Source organism: Trichoderma aggressivum, assembly GCF_033847375.1.
Source record: "Trichoderma aggressivum f. europaeum strain CBS 100526 chromosome Unknown scaffold_005, whole genome shotgun sequence".
Classification (NCBI taxonomy): Eukaryota; Fungi; Ascomycota; class Sordariomycetes; order Hypocreales; family Hypocreaceae; genus Trichoderma; species Trichoderma aggressivum.
Window position 1 is genome coordinate 750,978 of NW_026946371.1, and position 25,962 is coordinate 776,939.

The 25,962-nt window shown below is 46.7% G+C and overlaps 7 protein-coding genes across 7 annotated transcripts; 5 read left to right on the plus strand and 2 right to left on the minus strand.

The window, feature by feature from the left end:
• Window positions 1-832: 832 nt before the first annotated feature.
• Window positions 833-3,649, minus strand: Triagg1_2143 (uncharacterized protein; the record flags this gene model as incomplete). The annotated part of the gene is made up of 3 exons (XM_062896292.1): window positions 833-2,479; window positions 2,530-2,699; window positions 2,749-3,649. 3 exons carry the CDS (start codon window positions 3,647-3,649, stop codon window positions 833-835), a joined length of 2,718 nt encoding a protein of 905 aa, XP_062758999.1.
• Window positions 3,650-4,516: 867 nt separating this feature from the next.
• Triagg1_2144 (uncharacterized protein) lies at window positions 4,517-5,833 on the plus strand (the record flags this gene model as incomplete). Its single annotated transcript, XM_062896293.1, has 1 exon — window positions 4,517-5,833. One exon carries the CDS (start codon window positions 4,517-4,519, stop codon window positions 5,831-5,833), a length of 1,317 nt encoding a protein of 438 aa, XP_062759000.1.
• Window positions 5,834-6,731: 898 nt separating this feature from the next.
• On the plus strand, window positions 6,732-9,934 carry Triagg1_2145 (uncharacterized protein; the record flags this gene model as incomplete). The annotated part of the gene is made up of 4 exons (XM_062896294.1): window positions 6,732-7,054; window positions 7,114-7,404; window positions 7,470-8,390; window positions 8,443-9,934. 4 exons carry the CDS (start codon window positions 6,732-6,734, stop codon window positions 9,932-9,934), a joined length of 3,027 nt encoding a protein of 1,008 aa, XP_062759001.1.
• Window positions 9,935-10,834: 900 nt separating this feature from the next.
• On the plus strand, window positions 10,835-11,725 carry Triagg1_2146 (uncharacterized protein; the record flags this gene model as incomplete). Its single annotated transcript, XM_062896295.1, has 1 exon — window positions 10,835-11,725. The coding sequence occupies one exon, from the start codon at window positions 10,835-10,837 to the stop codon at window positions 11,723-11,725; it is 891 nt and encodes a 296-aa protein (XP_062759002.1).
• A 1,466-nt stretch (window positions 11,726-13,191) lies between these two features.
• Window positions 13,192-14,253, plus strand: Triagg1_2147 (uncharacterized protein; the record flags this gene model as incomplete). The annotated part of the gene is made up of 2 exons (XM_062896296.1): window positions 13,192-13,377; window positions 13,543-14,253. The coding sequence occupies 2 exons, from the start codon at window positions 13,192-13,194 to the stop codon at window positions 14,251-14,253; spliced, it is 897 nt and encodes a 298-aa protein (XP_062759003.1).
• A 7,841-nt stretch (window positions 14,254-22,094) lies between these two features.
• Triagg1_2148 (uncharacterized protein) lies at window positions 22,095-22,673 on the plus strand (the record flags this gene model as incomplete). The annotated part of the gene is made up of 1 exon (XM_062896297.1): window positions 22,095-22,673. One exon carries the CDS (start codon window positions 22,095-22,097, stop codon window positions 22,671-22,673), a length of 579 nt encoding a protein of 192 aa, XP_062759004.1.
• Window positions 22,674-22,843: 170 nt separating this feature from the next.
• On the minus strand, window positions 22,844-23,821 carry Triagg1_2149 (uncharacterized protein; the record flags this gene model as incomplete). The annotated part of the gene is made up of 1 exon (XM_062896299.1): window positions 22,844-23,821. The coding sequence occupies one exon, from the start codon at window positions 23,819-23,821 to the stop codon at window positions 22,844-22,846; it is 978 nt and encodes a 325-aa protein (XP_062759005.1).
• Window positions 23,822-25,962: the final 2,141 nt, after the last annotated feature.

A 25,962-nucleotide genomic window follows, 5' to 3' on the forward strand; every position in this document is an offset into this window, starting at 1 on the left:
AGCTATACGTCATTCCATTACAATCGGTTTTGAAGCAGATAATACAGATGGTACCTGCTTCCTACGGTAATCCGGAAATGTTCATGAGGCTCGTCCCACATCGTCCACCTAGACCGCTACCCAAAACTGGCAAAGTCTCTGGGCTCACCAGATATTTACATCAATACTGGCCAAAGAAAGAATTACATAATATGAGGTACGAAGCAGCACAGGATCACTCAACATCATTGTGGTGGCGCTGACGAGTTTCCCAGTGCATTAGCTTATGAGGCACCATTCGTTAGGGATGATTCGTATGATAGCGAAAGGTAAGAAGGTGCTATCAGCTGTTGCTGAAATAGAACATTGGGAGTAACGAAGACTACTTTAACAGCGGCAGCAGCCATTACGTGGATTGTCCGACCAGTCCTATGCCGAATTACGACAGTGAAGAAGACGACCATCATTACTCCGTGCCAACCAGCTTTGGTTCATATACCGGAGTAACGCAGTCGTCTGCTACACAGTTTACGAGCTTTCAGATATTGAATGATGATATGGGTGAGAAAATTCAGAATCTGAATTCTCCCAGCCCGTCATTTGATGATGATGGCCCTCCTTCTTCATACAATACCGCGGAGGACGGAGCCGATTCAGCGCCAGCTAGCCCGAAATGAGGCAATTCGGAACAGTTTTTTGTTATTTGGCTGCATTTTTATTCTTATTGTTCTTAAATGGAGTTGGTTGGGTAAATAGACGAAAATCCGGGGGTGGTACAAGCAGTAGAGTTGATGCAAAGGGGCCACAGAGTGAATAGAATTGACATTGCTATCGCCATGCAACTACATATTATCTAACCCAACAAAATTTCCCTCCACGTGTCTTCGTCATGAGTAAATGCCGTTTTAAACACCTTTCCAAGAGCAACTCTTCTCCAAAGACCTTCCTGGGCATGATACTCAATAAGCAAAACGAAGTATATATCCCACTCAGACTCAACCCTCTCTTTGGGAATGTAATACGTCCACTCGGGCATTTCTTCCGTTGTAAATGACTTGGCCTCTGAAATGGCAATGAACCGGCATTGACGCGGCAAAGATTCTTTTGCCAGCCATTCCGAGTCAACCATGATGGAACCGCAGCGGTCACCTCGTCGGTCTAGGATGTAGCATTGACTGAGAGGTCCTTGGCTGGAAATGCCTTGTGCGCCTGATGGTGGTGGGGTGCCGTTGGGAAGCTTTTCTTTCTTCATGTCAGTGGTAGCATCAGATTCTTTGATCGTAATGCGCAATTTGTTTGACCAAGTAAAGAATTGCAAAATGGGCAAATCGGGAAATTCTCTGTGATCCCCGGTCCGACACTTCGACTCAGCTGCTGGGACATGGAAAGGGTATTCAGGCAATGTAAGTGCAAAGGTAGGCTTTGTTGGATTCTTGACGTGGGCTCTGGCAGAATCCTCCAATGGACGACCAAAAGGATCAATAGCTGGGGGCCTGTAGTCCCTGTCGCGGCGAATATCGTAGTCGTGGTGACGATCATACGCAGGTCTCAGAAACTCTGGAGGAGGCCGAGAAGTCGGAATCCGATTGAGAAATGCTCTGTTGGTGCGACTTCTCGATTTTTGTTTCACTGATGCCCAGATTTGAGGATGCGAAGCTTCGCTGGCATCCCTGCTGCTCCTGCTCATACTCCTGCTTCCACTTCCACTTTCGCTTCCGCTCCCACTTCTGTTTCTGTTAACGACCCTGACCATGGCTCCGTTGACAATGTTGCTGCTGTCCCGACTACGGCTGCGGCTGCGGCTTGGATTCCTGTCTCTGGTCCGTCTGTAGCCGTCGTTGTCGTTGCCGCGGTATCCTCTCCATCTTTCCTCAGTGCTTCGATCTTCTTTTGCCCAGGCGTTGTCCCAAATTCGCTGCGGCGTTCCATAACCGTCTCGAATATGCCAGTCAATCCAAGTATGATCCCTCAGCCAGGCACGAACGTCTGACAAGCATCCTTCAATCATTTGCCGGTTATATAACACACCCTCGGTTTTCCAGCCACACCATGACCAGCTTGGGAACTTCATATTCTGATACTTTTCATCTTTCGAAATGGGTTTGTGGAGTACAGACGATTTGCCAACAGGCTGCCAAAGAAGAGCGAAATCAAAGTGTGAGGTTGGCAGTCCGAATGTGAAGGGTGATCTCAATGTTCCTTCGATGAGCTTGCACATCCCATTGAACGCTGCAAGGATGTCAAATGGCTCAAAAAGCTCCCTCTTTGTGTATAAACTGACACAGTTTGCATAGAACCATAGGGCTCTCTGCCTCAGCTGCGTTAGTGTCTGCAAAGGCGCTCCAGTGAGATCCAGAGACCAACCCTGGCCGGTTTTGTCGACAAATATGTCTTCCGACATTCCAGTACTTCTGCACTGGAAATAGACCTGACCCTTGGTGAATATGAGGCATCTTCTAGAGAGGAGACGCTCTTGAAATGTCCAAGCACGCCGGTTCCACTACTCAAAGTAAGCGATTGACAAGTTCTTGTCGATCCGAGGGTGCTTACCACAGAGTCTTCTATGTTGGATTCTGGCGACTGATGCAAGACGAGATGGACGTCACGGGCGACTTGTCCAATATTCTGCTCTACCGAATGGTTCTTGTCAATAGCCCTTAGGCCTACTTCAGCACTGGCGCCATCCGCGGCACAAATAGTCAGTGTAGAGTTGCCATAAACTGCAGATTGTAAGAATATTTCCTCAAAGATGGAAGGGTTGAGTCCTACTTAGGTGCATTGTGCGAGAGTTCAAGTTCCAGGAATGACTACTGTCCTGAATTATGCAGAGAGAGTCAATCCATATGTAGCGGATACCCAAGTTCTCAATCAGCTCAATACTCTGTTTAAGTGCCACAGGTAGTGCGTCGATGGTTGCTGCCAAACCCCCAGACTTTAATCGGTCTTGTATGTTGCTCAAAGTTGTTCTGTGATCTCGAATGTTGCCCCATACATAGCTCACTGTCGCGTATGGTTGAAACGAGAGATAATCTTTGTTGTTTGTATAAGGCAACGGAACCAAATTCTGGTTCTGGATATCGATAACTCCGAAATATGACTGCTTGAGCGTCTCAGCAAAGGGGTCTTCAATACCGAGCTTTCCAGTGCAGCGCTCATCATGGTTGTTCTCGCAAAGTCTAAGGAACTCTCTAATCAAGTTTCTCTTATTGACGACCGGCCCAATGCGTCGACCCAAGAACTGTGTTTCTTCATTCAACAGAAGAGGATAGTCCAGGTTAGATTCATCGTAGGTCGCAGGTGCAGCGAGTACGAGATATGCCTCATAAGCTTTGAGGCGCTCTTGGTTCCATCGAATTCTCAGTCGCCGAGTTCGTTTTCTGCTTGAGGGATCAAGAGAATCGCGACCGTCCAGTTCCCACACCAGGCGGCAGGTTGTGTTTCTGGCCTTGACCTCGGAACGAACTTCAGGAGGAATAGCAGCAGCGATGATTTTGCAAAGCGAGCACTCGGATGCTCTCGCCTCGATTGTTTTCAAGGTGGCAAAAAAAGGACTTCCGTTACTTGGCCGCAAAGATTGTGATGAGGTGCTGCAATTGCTGCCGCCGCCAATCTTGAACATGTCAACGCCAAGTTCAAGTCTTTGGCACTGGTCGCATAATTGGTAGCTCATGACGAGGTATGGCGATGCAAAATTGCAATGAGATATGCAAGGGATGAAACAAGTAAAGAATTTATTGCACGATATGTAAGTGACGAGGAGTAAATGGGGAGTTGAGATTAAATATCCATGGATGTGTACCTGCAGATGTGTCTACGGACACTTACGAGGCAACACAGCTTTGTATGCCTACATGTTGCCTAGTACATGTAGATAAAACATGACGAACAATGCATGTATAATCATGCATGAACTCGTTCAACTCGACAGATTGAGTGCATATTCAGCCTAGCATTCAGCCCAGCGCAACCGAGGACGCTGCAGGATTCAATCTCAGCCTCAACTCCCTTCCATAGCACTAATGGATCACTCTATGCGCCTAACTGCCTGTACATTATGCAGCCTGACGTACTTACAGAGCAACCCTCACAAATTGCTTGGCATGAATGATCAGGCGCACGAACGTTTGACATCCAATTTGATATAAAAAGACGAGTATTGGAGAAATGTCGTCATGAGCTGCTGGATTGTACAAGCACCAAACGGTAGCATCAAACCGGATAGTTGGGTAGATCCACGCTACAGCAATACGTCTCCTCTATATGAATAAATTTGTCTTTTGCTAGACATCTGCTCGCTGCAACGCTAAGAACTTCATCCACAGCAGAGCTCCATCATCATGGAAGTTACATGTATCTTTGCTCTGCTGCAAAAGAGCCTGGCTCACGACTCTGCCATCACCAAGTCTAGCTGATTTCTCCTTGTTGCGCTGCCAACATGATAAGCACCTCTTGATCCCAAGCCATGTCTACATACTTTCGAGCTCTCCGAGGACCATGGCGCCAACTTGCTCAAGCTCGGCCAGCTCGGCTGCCGTCGATGGCCTCTAATCAGCGGCACCTGTCCACCACGCATCCCCCGAGTCCCGCACAGTCGCGCAGTGTTACAGAGCTTCCAGAACGGACGCATCCCCGATATCTTCAGATTTCCAAGCCCGGATCGTCCTTGTTGTCGCTCAACTGGCCACGGCCTCCCCGCAATCTGCTGCTGGTGCAGAAGCTCTACTCTCCCGAGGTGACCGAGTCTGTCGTCCAGTTTGCAAAGCACATCCGAAGCGACTATCCCGAAGTCAACATTGTCATTGAAGCCCGCGTTGCCGTACCGATCCAACAAGAGCTCGACTTCCCCATCTTTGTCGTCGACAACGGCACCAGCATTGCCGACAAGATCGATGCTATTGCGACCTTTGGCGGCGATGGCACCGTTTTGCGTGCTGCAAGCTTATTCAAGCTACACGGATCCGTTCCCCCAATCTTGTCTTTTAGTATGGGCACCTTGGGATTTCTAGGGGAATGGAATTTTGCAGAGCACAAGAAGGCGTGGAGGGAAATGTACATGAGCGGGAGCGACGTCAGCGCGGGGCGCAATGCAGCGGTACCAAGAAGAAGAGATGATGGCATGGACACGAGCAGAACCTCTGGCGAGGGCTGGGAGAGGGTCAAAGGCAAGAGCATGGGAATGAACAGAGCATCTCGAGTCTTGCTGCGGCACCGAATCAAGGCCGACATCTTTGACCGGGCCGGTAACAACATCAACCACCAAGTCTCCAATACTTTGGCAAGCCAGCCAAAGTCGGGGATTGCTTCTCCAAAAGAGATATCGCCTCCCCTGCGCGCCATCAACGAAATCTCAGTCCACCGTGGCTCGCACCCGCACCTGGCCATCATTGACATCTACCAAAACGGCCATTTTCTTACTGAAACGACGGCCGACGGCATCCTCATCAGCACCCCTACCGGTTCAACCGCTTATAGTCTAAGCGCTGGAGGGCCTATTGTGCATCCACTGGTGAAGTCGCTGCTCATTACCCCCATCAGTCCTTGCAGTCTCAGCTTCCGATCCCTCGTGCTACCATTGGACACAAAGGTGACGCTTCGGATGAGCCCCAAGAACAGAGGTCGCGAACTAGATCTCAGCATCGACGGTCGACGATGTGCCGGTGTCTCACCCGGGTCGGAGATTCACGTTGAAGGCGAATTCGTTGGGCGAGCAGGGCCTGGCGAGGAGTGGCACGGCGGCGTCCCGTGCGTGATACGAACAGAGGATGATGATCCATGGGTTGGCGGCCTCAATGGACTCCTTAAGTTCAACCACCCCTTTGGCAGAGAGCCCCCCAACGAGGACTTTTCTGACTAGTGGTATAGGCCTAGAGCCTCGTAAATCTATATTGGATACCTCGAAATCCACGAAAATGATACCCTATTCTACTGCTTGTTGAAGTGGTAGCTGTATCAATATCATCATGCAAAAATGGTGGTATTCGCAGGATTGAATCAGATATAATGGGCAGAATCTGAGTACAAGGTTTATTATTGGTGACTGTAAACCACCATTCAAAGGCAGTTTTAACTTGTAGATGTCGATTCAGAAGAAGTCAACCCAATGAGGATATCAATTCCACAGTCCAACGCTGGTTGATGCGTTGCGGTTGAATGCATCTCCAGCCCCAAATGTCACCCAGCTAGCGCAAAAAAGCCGAGGTGAGATGGTTCAAGTTGACGTCAGCCATGACCCCATAGGAGCTCCAGCGGGCAGCTGCGGGCAGCTACGGGGAGCTACAGCGGGTGGTAGCGGGACTTTTGTCGGCCGCAGCGCTCCCACTGGCTACTGTTCTAGCGCTGCTGCGCTGAGCTGCACATGACACCCCACACTATGGCCGGTACCTTGCCTTATCACATTCCATTGATCCATGATGCATTGATCCTGTACCCGTACTCTAATCTTGCATCTTTGTGCATCACCAGCCAGCCAGCCCTTTTCTTCTTCTTCTTCCTTTGTTCTCCCACTTCCAACGCTGAGCGTCTCGAGAGGCGCTGGACAAGGGATGACGCATGCGACCTGATTCCCATTATTCTTATTCTTAACCTCTACGCCCTTCAACAACAACTCTGACATCGTCCAATTCCATCGCTTGCGCCGCTAGACCTCATCCAGTCGCCGAGCTGCAGCTCTTCGCGCTCGTCTTGCGTCGTTCCACGATTGGGGCGCTGCTCACCGGTTTGCGCCCTTGTCATCACTCGGTCGCGAAATCGTCATGAAGTTCCTCAATCCGTTCAGCTTCAGTCCGGGGCCCGTGACCTTCTGGACGACGGCCATCTACCTTGCCGTCACCATACCGCTGATTTACGTCCACGAAGTGGTGCCGCCTGTTCCATCCAGTCACTCTCTCAAGCAAGGATTGAATCTGAGCGAAGCGTGGTTCGATCTGCAAACCATCACGAAACAGTACCATCCGTACAACAGCCGCGCGAATGCTGAAGTCCGCGAATACTTGCTCAAACGCTCTCAAATTATCTTGGATCGGAATGGCGTTCCTTACAAGACTGAGACGACCGGAGGAGTAATCTGGGACGACAAGTTTGTCTACCGAGGATACCCAGGAGTCGTTTTCTTCAGATTGCTGACAGACATCATAGGTTCGAACAACCTGCCGTTAGAGATACCCTTGACGCGCCGAGAGCCAAGCGAGCACCGGGTGCCACAATCTTCGATGACCGCATTTCGAACGTGACTTGGACCGTCGACTCACTGCTACAAAGCACCAAGGGCGGACCAAAGACGTGGCAAGGCTACTATTTCGAGGGTGACAACTTTTATGTCTATATTCACGGCAAAGAAGACCCCGAGGGTGATTGGTGGGCCTCCCAGGCTGGCGCTGCAAAGTACAGCCAGTCCGGTGGTGTCCTTGTCAACTGCCATTTCGACTCGTAAGTCCATATGCGATTTCTCCTTGGTCGATTGGACTTAATTATCAGTATGCTAACATTTTCAGTGTGTCAACCGGATATGGCGCCACTGATGACGGCGTGTCCTGCGTAAGCATGTTGCAGATACTGAGCTACTTCACCACCGAGGGACACCAGCCGAAGCATGGTGTTGTGCTTCTTTTCAACAACGCGGAGGAAGACGGTCTCTTGGGAGCTCGTGCGTTTGGCTACAGCCCACTTCTCAAGTTTTGCCATACCTTTGTCAACTTGGAGGGAGCTGGAGCCGGAGGCCGTGCCATGCTTTTCAGAACCACCGATCTTGAAGCTGCCAAGGTGTACTCCAAGAGCCCCCATCCTTTTGGATCCGTTGTTGCGGCAAACGCGTTCGAACGAGGAGTCATCAAGAGCGGAACGGATTTTGAAGTATTCGCGCCAAACTTTGGACAGCGAGGCATGGACATTGCCTTTTATCATCCTCGCTCACGCTATCACACCGAGGATGACGATGCTCGTCACACTTCTGTCCGCAGCATTTGGCACATGCTGTCCGCCGCCCTAGCTTCTACAGAGAGATTCTCCGAGGTTACTGGGACAGTCTTCAGCGGCGATCGCCGGGACGGCGATAAAAACCTGGCTCAGACCGGCAAGCCCACCGAGGGTGTCTATTTTGATTGGTATGGCAGTGGATGGTCGGCGTTCCCGCTTAGAGGGTTGTTTGCGTGGTCGCTGACGCTGCTCATCGTGACGCCCCTGGTCCTTGTCGTTGCTACGTTTTTGCTCGTTCGTTCTGATAAATATTATTTCTGGGCAAAGGACATTCAGTTGGAACACTCCGAGATACATGATGACCCTATTGCTCTCAGCGGATGGCGTGGCTTCTTCCGATATCCTTTGGCCCTCATCTTCGCCGTCGGTTTGACAATTGGTGCTGTCCTCCTCGTTGCCAAAGTCAACCCACTCATCATCTACAGCAGCGGATATGCAGTGTGAGTTATCCTGGTGTCTCATTGTGATTGTTTTTAACTGACATACTATTAGCTGGGCTCAATTGTTATCTCTATTCTACTGCAGCTTCTGGCTCATCGTGAGAGGCGCCAATTTTGTTCGGCCAACTGCTCTCCACCGTGGGTTTGCCCTCATTTGGCTGTTTATCCTCTCTTGGATTGTTCAAGTCATTGCCGCCCTGGCTGAAGACCGCCTGCACATCGGTGGCATCTACTTTACAGCATTCTTCCACACGGCCATCTTTGTGTCGCTCTTCATTTCGCTGGTTGAGCAATTCGCTCTTCCAGGAAAGCAAGAATTCGCCAACCAGTATCAAGACGACGCAGCTCCAGAACACACCCGAATTACCAGTTCCGATAACACCATCACTGGAAACGAAGACGATCAAGATGACCAAGGGTATGCTGCGGCAGAGAGTGCTACAGAGACGACGCCGCTGAGAGCTGGGGAACAAGGCTATGGGTCGAGCGACCAACCGACATTTGCCAGCACCTACCGACGGTCGGCTCAGACATATGATCAACCTGCTCCCTCGCCTCTAGAGAGTTACCCTCCGTACGAACACGAACAGTCGTGGTCTGGACGACTGCCAACTTGGACTTGGATCATCCAGTTCCTCCTACTCGCCCCTATCCACGTCATTTTGGTGGGCAATCTAGGATTAGTGCAGACTTCTGCAATGGCCATGAACGGTGCCGATGGTGGCAGTCTCCTGCCTCCCATCATGGGGGTCGGGATCATGTCAATCTTACTGCTGCTCCCTCTGACACCATTCATGCACCGCATCACTCACCACGTGCCGCTGTTTCTCTTCGTCGTCTTCGTCGTCACATTCATCTACAATCTTGCTGCTTTCCCCTTTTCCAACAACGCTCGCTACAAATTGTACTTTCAAGAAGTCATCGACGTGGATGCGGGAACAAATGTGGCTTCTTTGTCGGGCATCTCGGAATACGTTCACTCAGTCGTCTCAACTATCCCCTCTGCTACTGGCCAAGAGGTTCAATGCAAAGCATCGACACGTTCAGGTCTCACTGCCTGCGAGTATGATGCGTCATCTCTCCCACCGTATCTTGCTAATGGCACAGAACCGAAAGACTTGATCACTGTGACGAGCTCAAAGTCACTTGACGGCAAGACTGCAAATCTCAAGGTAGATGCTTTAGATACCAAGATGTGCATTTTGAGCCTCTCTCTGCCGGTATTTGGATTTGAAGTCAAGGGTGCAGCCCCTGCAGACCGCCGATTTGGTACAATCCCGCGCGGTGGATTGCGAACCATTACTCTCTTCCGACGAGAGTGGGAGGGGCCGTGGGACCTTACGCTGGAGCTCACCGACAACGGCCGCGTCCTGCTGGGTGACGACGAGTTGGAGGTGACCGTGAAGTGTGCCTACAGCGACATGAATGACGACAAGACAATACCAGTGCTGCGTGAGCTGTACCAGTACATGCCCAAGTGGGCAGTCATCAGTAAGACGGCGGTTGGTCTTGTTGAGGTTAGGAAGAAGTTTACTGTATCATGATGAAGCGCCAGTTGGTTTAGCAGCTATTGAACTTGTATGTATCATTATTGTTTGGCGAAATTGTGGATATCCAAGCATGACCGAATATTCTGAACTGTTTCGTCAATCATACTCGGATGCTCGAAGATTTGTATTTACGCAAGTTGAAGCATGTAGTGATCTTCTATATAGATGTCTGAATTACCATACTTTTGCCGTCAAACAAGGACACTAACAGTTTCAACGCCTACGGGCTGGTGGAAATGGAGGTATGCGACAAAGTAGGTACGTCTTCGGACACGGCCGATGTACGATACTTTGTTGTGTTTTCGTAACTTAGTCTATGTCCCTTTTCATGTGGCAATTTCATCATGAGCACATGCTCAATAACCTTCATTTCACATGTCTATGTTCTATCGGTTTCCACCTTGTCCCGCTTCTCCCCTTTCTGTGTTCCTTTCGCTGTGTCTCCATTTGTCTCTTTCTTTTTTTGTTTCGTTCTTCTTTGTTTCTCTCTTTCCCCCCACCTCCGCCCCCCTACACTTTTTTCCTATATAAACCCCTTCTCTGGCTCTCTCATCTTCATTTATCTCAATCACTTTTCATCTTCTCAGCACAGCAGAAAGCCTTTCTATTACTCCTACGGTTAAGACTCCGTCAGAGCTTCCCTAAACATGTCAGCTGGTGAGCACTCTTCAGTCTGGTCAATTGCAGGTTCTAATGTTTACATGGCAGACAACAATGAGATGACGCTGCGTATGCAGTCTCGTGACACTACGGGCCCAGAAGTGGCTTATGAGAATTTGTTTGTTAAGTTCTCTGATGATGGTCCTGAGTTTGATGAAATCGTCCCCTCAGGCAATTCGGTTACAAGCAATCCAACCCCCGAAAAAATGTTCCTATGCAGACGAAGTTACCAAGATGTATAACGTCATGCTATCTCTTCGTTCTTTGGACGAGGAGAGCTGCCGCCAAACATTATCTATGGAGCTGTCTAGACTTGAGGGTCTAGTTACAACTGATGAGAGATACGATGCACCGCTCCTTGAAGATTACCATTACGTCTTAAGTCTCGTAAACAATGATACACAAAAAGCACTTGCTAAAATTACGACTTTCTCTATGAGCCCACAGCGACGCCAAATTCAGAAACTTGTTGAGCAGCAAGAGCTCGTCGCCAACGAGTTGAAGAAGGACTCGTCTTGGGCCGAGCGTTATAGAACACATGTCGACAATCATGGGACTCTGTACGTGTTGGAAAACGATCTGACGAACCCACGCTTGGGGAAGTTTGAACATGGATTTTTGATGAAAATACTTGAGGCACCCCGAAAGCATTACATTTGGAAGGAGGCAGCAGATCAAATATCGTCTCCCCTGCATGCTGGTGAACGACCATTGGTATGCGACGTCCTTAAAATCCTAGACAGGTGCCTTGAAATAACTAGACTGGACCAAGAAAAACTCCACAGTTTGCAAGATGAAAGCAAAGAGCAGGATTCCTACCTGTGGAACTGGCTGCCACAAACCATTTCCCGGATTCTCGGCGAAAATGTTGAAGATGGTGCGCCAAACGGTGAGGAAAAGTTACGAGATCGTTTTGGTCAAGAGACTTTCATGATAAGCCGATTTTTGATCGATATGCGCTATATGGAGGATGAGCGGAACGAAAAGTTTCTAGCTAAGGTGCTGAAGCATGCACCTCTATTTACCCCCCTCATCCCAATGCTCTCGTTGCAGCAAAAGGATATCGAAGGCGAAATTGAATATCTCAGAAAGAAGGTTGAGAATATGGATCGTAATCAGAATTGAGAGTCGGCCTCCGGAGGAGCCTCCGGAGAAGTCCATCAGAGGCAACCAGACGTGCTTGGTTTAAACAGGTATGATGCGGATTTTATGGGATTCTCAGCTGAGAGAAGAAGTAAAGGTTGTGTCAAGGTTTGGCTGATGGGGTTCGCAATGCAGATATTTAGTTATGGATTTGAACCCGTGTGGCTTTTCGGATGCTTTGAGTTGAAACCATTGCGTTTGAAGACTTTTGCTACATGATTTTATGCAAGCATCCATCCTGGAACACTGCCATTCGTTCAGTTCAGTGAGATGAAATTAACTAACCTGCCTCGAGATTGAGTCCCAACAGCAATGCACATAAACCATAAATACTAGATGGTTGTTTCTTCTTATTTTAATTGAACTGTGACTCTCAACCGGCAGGATGTCTCGCTATCCCTAGAATCCCAAGAAATTACTTACATGATCAGAATCAAGGAGTTATCGTCTACTTCATGTCCCGACCCTGCCACGAGTCAGGCGACAACAATTCGCTTCATCTTGATATCCGATATGGTGTAGTGGCTAACATCGCTCGCTCTCAACTTTAGTTGAAGATCCGAGCAGCCCTGGGTTCGATTCCCAGTATCGGAGAATTATCTTTTTGCAGATGATCGCAACATATCTCGATTCACTCGTAAATGAACATGTCTACTATTTTTATAGGCCAACTACTTGGAACTCTTTTTGCCAAGTACAACTGCCGCATACAGGCTTAACAGGGTATGCTATCTGAAGACCTTGTGCGTAGGAACTGCCGTGATAGACTGCAACCCCTGAGGTCTACAGCAGTAACATAGCATGCGGATGGAACTCGTAGTCCTGCACGTGGTGAAATTATGAAGAAAAGGCCTACGGAACTTTGGGAGAACGGCAGACACAGAGGCTTGGGTAAACCACTACCTCTCAGAAAGACTGAACTGATGACGAACTCTTCTCACGAGTGAAGAGAGCTAATGACGATGTATTTGAAATAAATGACGGAGGTAATGGAACTCGAGTTTCGGATATAATCCGGAGTTCGGATAGTATCTCTGCTTTTCTGGATCGAAACTTACTGTAAGCGGATACTATTGACATTTTATTACTTCAAATCATTGTACTAGCGTCTTAGTATATCTGTGAAGTTTAATTCTTCAATCAGTTGAAGATACCAGTTGCTTTTTGGAATGATACAGTGAGCGGCCACGGTAAGCGCTAACCAATAACTTTGTGAGTAGACAAATGATGAATGCTCCATCATGTCGAATGTACCCAGTTGTTCAATATTTACATGAGCCGTTTGGAGCAACAGAAAACAAGTCTACAATGTTGTTAATGATTCTCAAACTAAATAAATTCTGAAGAAATCCTTAATTTTGAAGTTCCGAGTTTTGAACAATATCTTCCCAAATCTCACCGTACAAATCAGCCGACGGCAGCACCAAGATTTACAAGTGGATCGGCGAATGGGATTCCTGCCACCCCAAATGCCACTATCAAGACCCCCTACTGCATGGGAAGAATGGGAGGCAACCTTGGACGCCGCAACTTCGCAACGTTTCAAGGCAGCTGAGCAACTTGCAGCGTTGGATGGCTCACAGAAATTCATCGAGGAAGAAAAAGCTTCAGCATGGAGGAAGTTGGTCGATAAGGTAGGAAAACCTACTGCTATGTCAAGTTGTGCTGTTCTAATTCCACTTTAGATGCAAGTATTGTCGATTGACAACATGAGAAGATGTGAACGAGAGCTCAGAAGAGCACATCTTGTTCTTACCTTTATGGTTTAATTTTACGCACACACTACTCCTTCAACGGAGTCCATTACTATTCCTCGTTCGCTTACTGTACCTCTGCTTGGTGTCTCAGGCGGGCTGAACCACGCACCTTTCATTACGTATTCCGATCATGATCTTCAAAATTGGTCTCTCAAGGACCTCCACGGTCAGGACACTGTTCCAATGAGTGACAATGTTCAGTCTCAGCTCACGTTAACGGGAACTCCTGACGAAGCTGGAATGTATCTTGTCGGTATACGAATGGAGCTCAAAGGTGCTGAGGCAACTGAGTTACTGAGACTATCCACCAAAGCGATCGAAGCTGGCAATAACATCGACGTTGATCGCATTGTAACATATCTTACGCAAACAGCTAAAGTCATCGAAGAGCTGAAAGGTATCTTGATGACTACTAAGGAGCTAGTTAGACCCGAGATATTCTTCAACGACATTCGACCATGGCTTGTTGGGGTTGATGCCGACAAGTGGGGTTGGAAATGGGTTTGGGAGGGTAAGGAGGAGATCGAAAACTCGGAAGAAATGCTAACAAAGGTTAGTAGTTCGACTGCTGGTCAAAGTCCCTTGATTCCTACTCTGGATGCGTACCTGGGCATAGAGGAAGACGACAGCAAACGCTCGTTCCTGGATCGTGTGCGAGTTTATATGGATCATCAACACGAGGAATACCTCCAGAGCCTCCGATTGAGAAAGGAAATTATTAGATGGTTTGTTCAGAACATAGCAAAGGAATGAGGGACCAATGCGCCAGTCGTGGTTGCATACAACGCCGCAGTCCAGGCGATGAGGAGTTTTAGAGACGCACATCTTGTTATTGTGACGTTGTACATCATAATACCTTCAAAAAAGAGCGCGAAAAACTCTGAGATGGCCAGTGGTAAGACTAGAGACTATCTGCTGCATGAAGAATGTTCTGGGACGAACAATGAGCACGCTGGGGAGGCAGCACCAATGGTTGATCAAGTGTCCGAGTTGGTGAAGATTGACCTGTCTGGTCCCTAAATCCCTTCATTAAGTGGAATAAATTTCCCAAGATCCCAATTTATCTAAATCAAGAGAATCTTCTTCGCGCTGAAAAGGGACAGTACCCGTGAAAGTATCTGTACAAGCCGAATAACAGGGGACTAGATGTAATTACTATAAAAGGGACTCTCTGACTGACCAGTCTAATAGGGAAGCAAGCCAATTGATTATACATTTCAACACTTAGGTATATGATCGTTCGAGTATGGTTGCTCGAGCCCCTATACTTGATTTGACAACCAGAGCCCATAGTTTCGTTCCATCCACTCCCCATTAGTCCAAATAGGGTTTATCTTTTTTCTACTCTATACGTTAATGACTAGCGTTGTACTTGGGACTTCAAGATTTGCCTTTATTCTAAAGAAGGTTACTAGGCACGTTTGGAAGAGGGTAACAAGTAACGCGACGGTGATTTCAGTTACGCGATGTTGTGAATTAGTTTGCATCGCTCGGCATTCGGAGCACCATTTTTTGAATAGAAAAATGACATCAATGTAATATTATGTGTTCAAGTGATTTTGCTTCCTCATTCTGAAATAACTTCCTCCAACTAGTATCGTCACAACCAGGGATTGATATTTTGCATTACTAAATTTTCGTCTTCATCATACCAATCAAAACGATGACCTTCATCATGAAACAGTCTAGCATGCCGGAAGCATTTAAAACACAAATCATAATCGGCACAGTTTCGGCAGTTATATCGCGGTCCATACACCGGCTCCTTGATATCAACGGTCAGTTACTCTAATATTAATCTTGGCTTTAAAGGCGATGGACTTACTAGTAGGCATGAATCACAGCTTACGCTTTTCGGACACTGGGCTCGTTTTACCGGGAAAACTTCTTCATCTGCAATCTGAGGCCCCGGAATTAAGGGGTAGCGGTCTTGGGCGATGTCGAGATTCTCGTCTGGCTGCAGAGCACGCTCTAACTCTGCATCGGCTTCGAGATTTACATTATGGTATGTAGCCACATCTAATGGACGCCAACCTCGCTTTGTGATGTCATTTTTTCTCGCACCATTTTTCAGAAGAAGTTTGATCACACGTAAATTGTCTCTCCGGCACGCCCAATGCAATGGCGTCCAGCCGTCCAGATCAGTATCGTGGATACTGCCGGGATAACTCTTCAGAACTTTGGATAGTAGTCTTTCTGAACCATGCAAAGCACAAAAGTGGAATAAATGACGTTGTTGAAGATCGGGTGTCGTGGGAATGACTTGATCATTAGATAGTAGTCCGTAGATGGGGCTATCGTAACGCACTAGGTGCAACGGCAACCTTCCTTCCTGGTCGGTGGCATCAATGGCTAGATTTGTATTCTCATGTTTCAACATGAATCTTGCTTCCTCTGTCAAGTCACAGAAAGCAGCGAGGTGTAGCGGCGTGTCAAAGGGGCCATATGGACCTAACTTAGGGTTGTAGTCTAAGATCAGCCCGAGAATCTCAAAGGTGCCCCCGGAAATAGCTGCCACGAGCACAGTCTGATATTTTCCAGAAATGATGTTCACATAGTCTGGGGCATGCTGAAGGATGTTGCGCGCAATTTGAAAGTACTCATCATCGGGAGATCGATTCTTGTGTGATGCATAATGCAGAATGGTGCCTTTATCGTCAATTTCTTGCTTTGCATCGGCCCCAGCTTTCAGAAGCATTCGAACAATTTCTGGAGAATTCGGTTTGATATTTATCACCGCCTCCCGCAATGCTTTGTCGTAATAGAGAGGAACGCCATTCGGTGTGGTATGATTGCTGTTTAGGATCATCTCCACAAGGTCTAGTTTATCCCAAGCAGTGGCATATTGAAGTATAGTCCCCTTCTCGCCAATTTCGCGGTCGCGCGACAGCCCATGATTGAAAAGTGTACCCAATTTAGTTGTGACATCTTCACCCTCTCGAAGAAAAGTCCGCAGTGCATCATCTGAGATACTCCAAGTGCGGCCATTATCACTCTCTAATCGTTGTATTAATCTCTGGAACATATCAGGTTTAAAAGTAGATAGAGCAACTTCGATGAGGTTTCCAACTGGTGAAACGAAGCTAATAGACGCTTTTGCATCAAGAAGAATGGCAACACATGATTCGAAGTTTGCGTTGGCGGCCGTAATAAGCGCTGTGGTGTCACTTGAGTCGACTCTATCTATCTCAGCGCCAGCATTAATGAGAAGTTTTAGGCACGAAATTGCGCCTATAGATGCTGCTTCATGTAATGGCGTCCGTCCGGATTTATTTAGTGAGTTCAGTTGAACGTTTCGCACCAACAGCGCATGCAACACCCGCGCATTCGAGTTGGAGACGGCGATGTGCAGGGCAGTGCATCCTGTAGAAGCTGTAGTTGCATTCTTATCGGCTCCAGCGTCTAACAGTAACTCTACAATCTCGGCTTGGTTTTCTGTTACAGCCTCAAGAAATCCGGAAGTGATAGTTTCCAAATTACTTGATCGTAACATCATCCTTACAGCCGTAACAGAGCCTCTTTTGCAAGCAAGGTCCAATGGCGAATGACCAAGTTTGTCCTTGACGTTAATTTCCGCCGATCGCTCCATCAATTCTTCCAATACTTTGATAGAACCCTTCGCTGCTGCTATATGTAGCGGAGTTGCGCCATTAATATCTCGTTGATTCATATCGGCATCTGATGCTTCCAAGAGTAGTCGGATAATAGTAGGCGTATCGAGAGCCGCTGCGTGGTGTAAGGGGCTCTTTGCATTTCCATGTAGGATGCGAAGTTTTGCTTCATAACGAAGTAAATAACGAACTGCTTCTTCGTTGCCTTCCTTTACGGCGAGCATAAGAGGAGTTTCACCAATACAGTTCCTGACGTTCGGGTCGAGAGAATATTTGGTCCGCCATACGGTTGAGACTGCCACCTCTGAAAGACTGAGAACAAACTTTTCGGACGGATATGTCAAGGTGTTCATAAAATCATCCGTTTTCTCATGGAGTGTAGAGGTTGTAGTGAATGACGTATCATGAGAAGTAAGGCAAATTGACATATGTCCCTTAGATCCTTGAGGTCCTTCTAATTGGCGCTTATAACGAAATATTATGTTTGCACCTAGATATGATTGCAGAATAAGCATCGCGATGTCTCTGCGATTATTTGCCAAGGCATGGTGCAAAGCTGTTTTTTTCTTGCGGTCCTTCGCATTTACATTTATCTGGAATCGATGGTATCCGGTCAATATCTTGACAATATTGAACCGATCATTCTCACAGGCAACATGAAGTGGCGTTTGCCCAGCTTTGTCACCAAGGGAAGGATTGGCTTTAGCGGCGAGAAGCTGGGTGGCGACCTTGAAATGGCCATATTTTACTGCAAGAAGTAGAGCAGTAGCCCCCGAAGAATCCTGCTTGTTCATGTCGACACCCTCTGTCACAAGCCTTGGAATAATAGCATAATTTCCGGACAAGGCTGCCACATGGAAAGCAGTTTTCTTATCGTCAGAGATTGCACCGCAATGTCTTTTAAGCCGGCGCCAAACTCTCTCTGAAGGAACGATATTATCATTTTCTGCTAATTTGTGTATAATAAGATGACACGGCTCAGCATATGTGTGTGAGCTAATTTCATCATCGCAGAGGCTGTCAAGAAGCATAGTGTTGCCAAGTCGAAGAGCCTGAAGAATGAGATTATCCTTGTTCTGGGTAACAAAATCTGGAAATCTTTTTGCAATGTAGCATAGAGCAGAGTCGCTGCCTGTACTGAATGCTTGATTCAAGGACAGTGGATGAAATTCATTGTCACTCATCCTGGCTAGCGCTTCAATGTCTCCTTGCTGAGCCAATGCAATGACGATGGACGAATAATAGCTTTGGTTGTCTCCTGCGTCTATTTCACTAGCACACTGAACGATATTTATCAGTTTGCTTAATGTGCTGCCCTTGCTGAAATCAACATTGAGCTTTTTGGCAATGTCAAGAACGTCAAATTGTGGAACGTGCTGAATCGTCTTCCCATTAAGAGCATTTCGAAGTCTCAGCCATTTATTCATAAGAATGTGGTCACTGAAAAAGTTGGCCACGAATTCAAGCTCATGAGAAGTATGACTGTCATCATTTGCGTTTTCAGCATTGTCAATCCAGAATTGGATGTGAATGGGCCAATACTGAGCTGCGTACGGAAGCAGAGGCGATGTACTCATTTCACTCTGAAGAGCAAAGGCTTCTCGCTCGGGTGACACTTCGGTGTTCTTTTTCTCTTCAATTTCGCTTTCGACTGCAATGTATTCTTTATTCGGGTTAATATTGAAGTGCTGTTCAAGAAGAGTAATGCAGTATCTTGCGATGTCTAGATGAGCGTGAGCCGACAAATGGTCCGGAATCGGAGACTCTGCTTCAGACTGCGCCTTATTCGTTGGATTTAACCACGAATGGGGATTATATTGCTCCTGCGGCTTTTTCAACTTCCAAGATAGTAATGTAGCTGCGAATGAATTCGCAAGATGGATCTTATTCCCGTGAGTTTCAACAAGTCCACATAATAATGTTTGAAATTGCCGAATAAGAGCGTCTGTTGCGCATCCATTTCCACTCGTATTGAACCCAAAGCCATCAGGATGCATAACTGATGCCAACTGGTCGAACGTAAGTGGACGAATTGCATGCGTAATCCAGACAACTCCCGTCTTTACAGCAGATTGAATGGGTTTCGCAATTGATTCAAAGATCAATTCCACAATAGCCTTTCTACCCATATTCGATAACCACTCTTTATCAGCCAATACCAGCGAGGCTAGCACATGACCATTCAAAGACTGTTTGTAGGGGTCAAGGGTGGGAAAACAAGCCGTATCCGAGAAACCGCTCAAATACTCTCGGACTATCGCACCATCTGAGACATCTTGAGAGGTAACTCGAATTGCTGCATTATGGTCTTCTTGCACTGCCAAACTATATGCTGAGGTTTCCTGGCTGTGGTGGGTGGCAGGTGCATCACTCCAATAGTGTGCACAACGGAAAACCAAAAATTTGCAGGAAGATTCAGCTTGGAGTAGCCAGGATGATATATCTACCAAGAGTCTGCTAAATGGAGAAGCTAGTATCTCTTCAAGTGGTTGGAATACCAGAACAAACATCTGTCCGTTGGGTTTATACGCGAGGAGAGACCTGACGATTCTCCATAAAATTGACTCTATCCAAGCGGTGTTGAATGTCGAAAGAGCTACCTGTAACTGCTGAAAGAGGTCACTAACTTGATCGAAGGCCCGGGGATGGTATTTCAGATATTGTCGAGCGACCGAGGCCAGTAGATTTGCTTTAGTCATTGGCGTTTGGTGAGATGGATGGTGAGTGAGAATGATAAGCTGGACGGGCCCCTGATGTTCCAGAATTTGATCCGCCATGAATCGCCTTAAGGTTTTGATAAAGGAGTCCATGTAAAGGTTCAACTGACCAAGCTCAATTTGTCGAAAACATCGTCTAATGGATTGCGGAGACAGGAACGACTTATGTTTGTCTTGCTCGTCCGTAGCTGGCGTTGACGTGGACACAGTCACAGTTGTCCTGGGATGAATTCCATTGACAAAACTTTCAAGACCCTCAGTTGAAAAGATTAAGTTGCAAAGACTTTGGTAATTAGGTTCAAAGTCTCTACTGAGTGGAATGTCGAGGTTGTAAATGGACAAGAGGTCGATAGCAGTGCGGTAGCTGGGTTTTATTTCTAATCCAGCATTGTTAGTAAATGCATATATAGTCAACTTTTAGTCGCTTTTGGGAATCCATACGTGTATGCGCGTTATGCACCGCTGAAAGTAATATGTTTTGTATCTTAGGATGTGACAAATCGGCAAGCTCATCATGAGCTGCGTGACGACCAACTGTCAGCTCGTTTCCTTGGTCGATTATTGCAACTTTCTTTGGAACAACCTAGGCGCATTAGCGCGTTATTATGTATTCTATGATGAATCTTGATAAGGATTGACTATTACTTACGGTTTTGTAAGTATCTGATGCTGATGTTTCTTGATAACAGTTGATAATTTGAAATGAGTATGCTTGGCAAATTAATTCGAATTTGGTGCATAGATTTTCGTGAACAATAGCCAATTGTGTGACATTTAGAAATTCCTGAGCGTCTGAAATACGCTGCATTCGATGGTTCAGTATATTAGAGAGGGACAGGCGCCATGGCAATTCGACCGAGGCTCTGTGCGGCGTAGCAATGAAGAACTGTTTTCATACTCATCAGACATCCATCTATGATCATTTTGTATGCAATGGAGAATACAACCCACCAGATGCGTTGTGTTGCTGATTATACGGCCATATTTGTCATTGTTTTTAGAGGCTTCGTACAAGGCCTGAGAAAAGAGTTAGTATTCGTCTAGACTTGAATCATTCTCGAAAAGCCAATGGTACATACCTGCTTCAAGACAATCCCGCCGATGTCTTGCGCAATAAACATAAGAGCCAGAGATTCCTGTTCGAGAACGTAAGAAAAGAAATCAATTCGCAGCTGATTTTGAAAATACTTGTTCATCGAAGTCGGACAACTCCTTTAATACCATATCAAGGAGTTCAATAGCAGCAGTCCGAACGCCGTTTAGTACATCTTGTCCACTAAGCATCCAATGATTCTCGAAGTCAAACGAGCAATGGGCAGCCAAACCGGCTAAAGTGCTTTCACCGAGTTCGACGTGTTTGCCACTGAGCCCATGAATGCTGAAGAGCCTATCATCAATTTAGACAATGCATCTTGGTTTTCCAAGTATCACTAACCTAAAGTCCACGGGGCCTTCCACCGTATCGTCCTCACTGGTCTCAGAAGGTTCTATGCCGGAGAAAAAGATCTCATTTTCACTTATTAATTCTTCATTCTGATTTGGACGAAGAACAGGTGTCTCGTTTTTGAGATTTGCTTCCTCGTAGGTCGTCGATGGCTCATCCGATTCATCAAAATCGTCAAGATCATTGAACCAAGAGTTCCGGTGAAGTGGCCTTCTCAGTCTCCATCGTCGCATATGATTCCGTGGCATTATAAAGATGTTGACTACACATGAACATATATTCGTGAATTCGAGATTGGATAGAATCAGCGTCTCTAACGTAGAAGGAATTAGAGTGTACTGTATGATGTTGTGAGAGATAGAATCTAGTGCATAACTCAAGTGTCTGTGACTCTTAAGTAAGTTTTTACAGCTATCGGAGAGAATAGCAATGGTAGCTGTCAGGAATGTCAGCACAAAGGAAGAGTGAAAGGTTCAAGGATAACTCTGCACAGTCACTCTCACGGACCACGCAGCTAGGGTCACACAAAAGACTGTATTTGTCTCTAACCTTTCTGGAATGAAGGGGCGACAACGCCTTTCTTATATCCTTTGTTCAGTCTCCTCAGCCACCCAGCTTGCTAGTTGGGAACCCAGACGCCTCTATCCGGGTTCATGGAAGGAGGCAGCTCTTCCTTTGTAGCTTGGCCTCTAACAGTAGCGATAGAGGTTTACACTGTATTTGATGTGCGAAACTTCTCTTTCTTTCCGGTTGAACTGATTCGTGCTGACATAAACGTAAGCAATTGAATGAGCCATCAATCAGAAGGTAGATATCATATCCATGAGCTGGAGTTTAGTTGAAACGCCAAGAAATGCCGAGGGTATCAAAAAGTTAGAGGATCAGATTAGGATCGCTGCTGACAAGAATATCCTTCTCTATTGTGCCGCTACTGATAAAGCACCCTATGACGATGATACAAGACTCTATCCACAAGATAGCGATACCAAGCATATCCTAATAGTCGGCTCAGCTAGGGAGAATGGTGAAGAGTCTTCATTTGTCAATCTCGCACAAGTCGACTACCTCTTCCCCGGCGAGGGAATCACCGAGCTCGACGATCAGAAAGGAAGTTCCGCCGCCGCCGCCCTGGCTGCAGGGTTTTCGGCACTCATTCTCTGGTGCTTCAGGAAGAATCCTCCTCACCAAATCCCTTCCTGCATTCTCAATCCGACGAACATGCACTATGTCTTTGAGAGCCTAAAAGATTCTGGGAGCAAATGGATCAACGTAACCAAGATGATTGGCCTCAAAGACATTAAAACTATGGACGAAGTTGTAACTTACTGTACTTCGGTGACAACCTTGAGGGCAGGGAAGCAAACAAGAGGATGCTTTATTGGAGAAATCGGCTCTCGGTAGCAAATGCAAGGTGCTATAGCTTACATGCATAAACGTATTTGTCGAGATATAAACCTCAATAGCCTCGGGGCACTTAACCTTTTGGCTTTTCAACAGTATCATGTAGATATAGCGGGATATATTGAAGCACCTAAAAGTGTCTATTTACCAGCGTAAGCTAGGGATCCAATTCAATTCTCGCCTGAGGTTTCAGTCAATCTTTCTTCGTTATCTTCGCCAATATTCTCGCTTTTTGTTGTCTGTAGCGTTGCTAAGCATACCATTCGAAACTGCGCGTCGAGGTCAACAAGATCAAGTTTCGCCTTTTGATGATCAAAGACCGAGCTTGTTGGTTCCTTTGGGTCAAAGATAATGGGGTCATCTGGCTTGATGTCGCCAAAGACTTTCCCCTTTGTTTCCATAATATCTTCCCACCAGGAAACGTGCGATTTTATCTTGACATGCCCAAGGAATAGTCCGTCGTCATCAGATTGGCGCTTGAGCAGTACGGCGGTCCGTAAGTATGCAGGAATACCTGGGCGCTGGGAATCATTTTCTAGAATAGTCCATCGAATGGCATTCAGGCGGCTGCGACCAGAGCCAACGACGTAAGGTTGGCCAGCAACTTGTACGGCATCAGTAATACTAACAGCGGAGTTGCGCTCCATGATGTACTTGGCCTCTGCTGAAAAATACGGCGCAAAGCCGGCGCTGAACCCGAATTCGCCTGTATTATTCCCCCCTATTTTGTGTTTTGTCACATTATACAACTGCACTGCACTTGGTACAGCTGATACCACCTCGGGATCCGAAACGTTGGATTTAAATCCTCGGCTGCGCATGTCGCGGGCCTCATCCTCAGCCGCACCACGGGGACCATTTGCGACAAACGATACTTCGATTATCAAGTCTTTGAAGCGAAGGCCCTGGTGCCCAGGTACGGTCTTCCATTCATAGATTATGAGCGTGTGTATCTCGCCATTAGCCCATCCGTGTACCACTGTAGGCATGATTCCAACTATAGACATAAGCCTGGCCTTGCCCTGTCTGTCGGTGCCCGTGATCTCTTTCCGGTGTCGTATGGGGCCATCAAACTTATCCAACTCGTTTGGTAGGTGGTACTCAAGCTCTTGCGTACCTTCAATTTCGATATATGTCTTTTGGTCCATGCCCGTGAGCTTTCACAATGGATTGTGTTTCGCACTGGAACGTAACCGATGAGAACTTCTTCGTAGTCCTGGATAGAATCGATGGAAGCGTGGCATAAATGCGTATGAGGATACTTATATTACGTCAGCCTATGTTGTTGCAACATTTATAGCTCGTAGAAGATAATATAGTATTGGTAGAGACTTGGGGCTGTGATACGAATAGCAAGCCTAGTTGCGGTGATGCCCAAGGTAAATAGCATCATGCAAAGATGCCTCATTTTACACGACTTCCTTGCTTAAGAATCCCTGTCCTTATCTATGAGTCATTATTGAGAGCACCTGAATAAAGAAGACAGCCAATAGGTCTACTTACTTGTAAAGTCGTGCCTGTGTTGGTTGGATAGGTTGGATGAACAAGTGTAACAGTAACTCAATACACATAAATTACATCCACTCCCTTTTTATTGCACAGCCACGCTCCTCAATATGAACGCAATTCATTTTGTAAAGACGACCATCACAACTATGATCGGGCGATCAAAGGAGACGGATTAAAAGTTCAGGTTTGATGTAAGAAGGTGGTAATTCTATAAGCCAAAGCGACGAGATATTCGGATATCACAAGGCCTGTCTAATAAATCCTAGTTACTACACACAAGCTTCTCTAACTAATCATGCATATAAAAAGAGTTCTGTGTCGCAGACGCTCCAGATGGCAATTGGTGCCCTATTGTAATGATACCATCCTCTCCCAATTAGGCCGAACAACAACACGGCCTTTCTAAGCCGCTCTCGTCTCAATATAAAAATGATGCGACTACACATCTCTAATTTTCTCTTGGGTACCCTTTTCTTTTCAATTTTCGGTCTTTGTGTTTTGGGTTTGTCATTCTACAAGATACTACCAAAGCCGTCTTCAGGCATCCGTCTTTTTCCCCAAGCGTTTCCTCTAAGGCTTTATTCATGGAAGTATCGCTGAGCTGCTGAGAGGTTTGCTGCATTGTTGAAAGGTATTTCTGCCATTCACGGTACTGGATACATAGAATTAACTGTATACGATTTGGGCCAAAGTGCAGAGATAGCAGCTGTGTCTCCGGTATCATGAAACGGAACACTTGGATCTTGTAATGAATTGGCCCCGAAAGAACTATCGGAGTGATCCTCAAAATACTGGCCAAACTAAACATCAGAAGAAGAAACTTGACGTAGCAGAGGGTGAAACTTTGTTGAAGTTCCTTGATCAAGAGCCTCTTTCATTTGTTGGTTCAAGGAGGAGGTCATGATGCCGTTATAAACTTCACACGTTTGTAACATAAGCGTCAAAGAGGGGGAAACCTCAAAGGTGGCTCAAAGCAAAGCACTTTTGTACTCCAAGATACTCCGGATCATATCTCTTCAATAAACCGAGATGAACTTGCAATATCCTCTGGCAAGATGCTTCATGGAGAGAACAAATCGCTTTAAGGGTATTGGGATGGCTGTTGCTGGAGGGCAATTATAAACTCGTGGAGGGGCAATGGCCCAACCTTCGACCAAACACTTCTGAGAGTGTGATGGTTATATCTTGGTCCGACGCTATAGTTCAGTCACGACACCAAGCCGCTCCCGAATGGTTTGATGATCGTTTACCTCAGCATTAAATGCATCGGATGTGATAAGCTCAGATAACTGTTGTTAATGCGAATATCCAAGACTTTCGATGCCTGGTGTCTAGGCAGAGTGGTTTACTGCTATCAAGTGGCTAGAGAGAATCGGTTAGAAGTGTGTAATGGCAATATTAGATGCGCCCCTCAGCTCCTCAGAAGCCCTCCCCCAACTGTCCCCATACCTGACGAAATGGACAGAAGTGGCTGTAAAAAGAATCTAATATCTTTCTAGTAATTGTTTGAAAAGAGAGAGACGTAGGAAAATGACGGAAGAATTATGGTGCGCCGAAATAGTGGACAATCCAGGACTTATAACGCATCCCGTCAGGCTGTGAATGCGCCCTGGTAAGGAGAGGAAGCCCGTCCTCAGAGGATTCGATGAATTCACGTATGATGCATAGGTACTTCTTACCCATGTGCGTTTCCATCGGTAAGAGATGTATTTGGAGTTACAATCAATTATTAGCTCTCTTCTAGCGACGATGACTCTGATGAGGCAGAGTCTACCCGTAT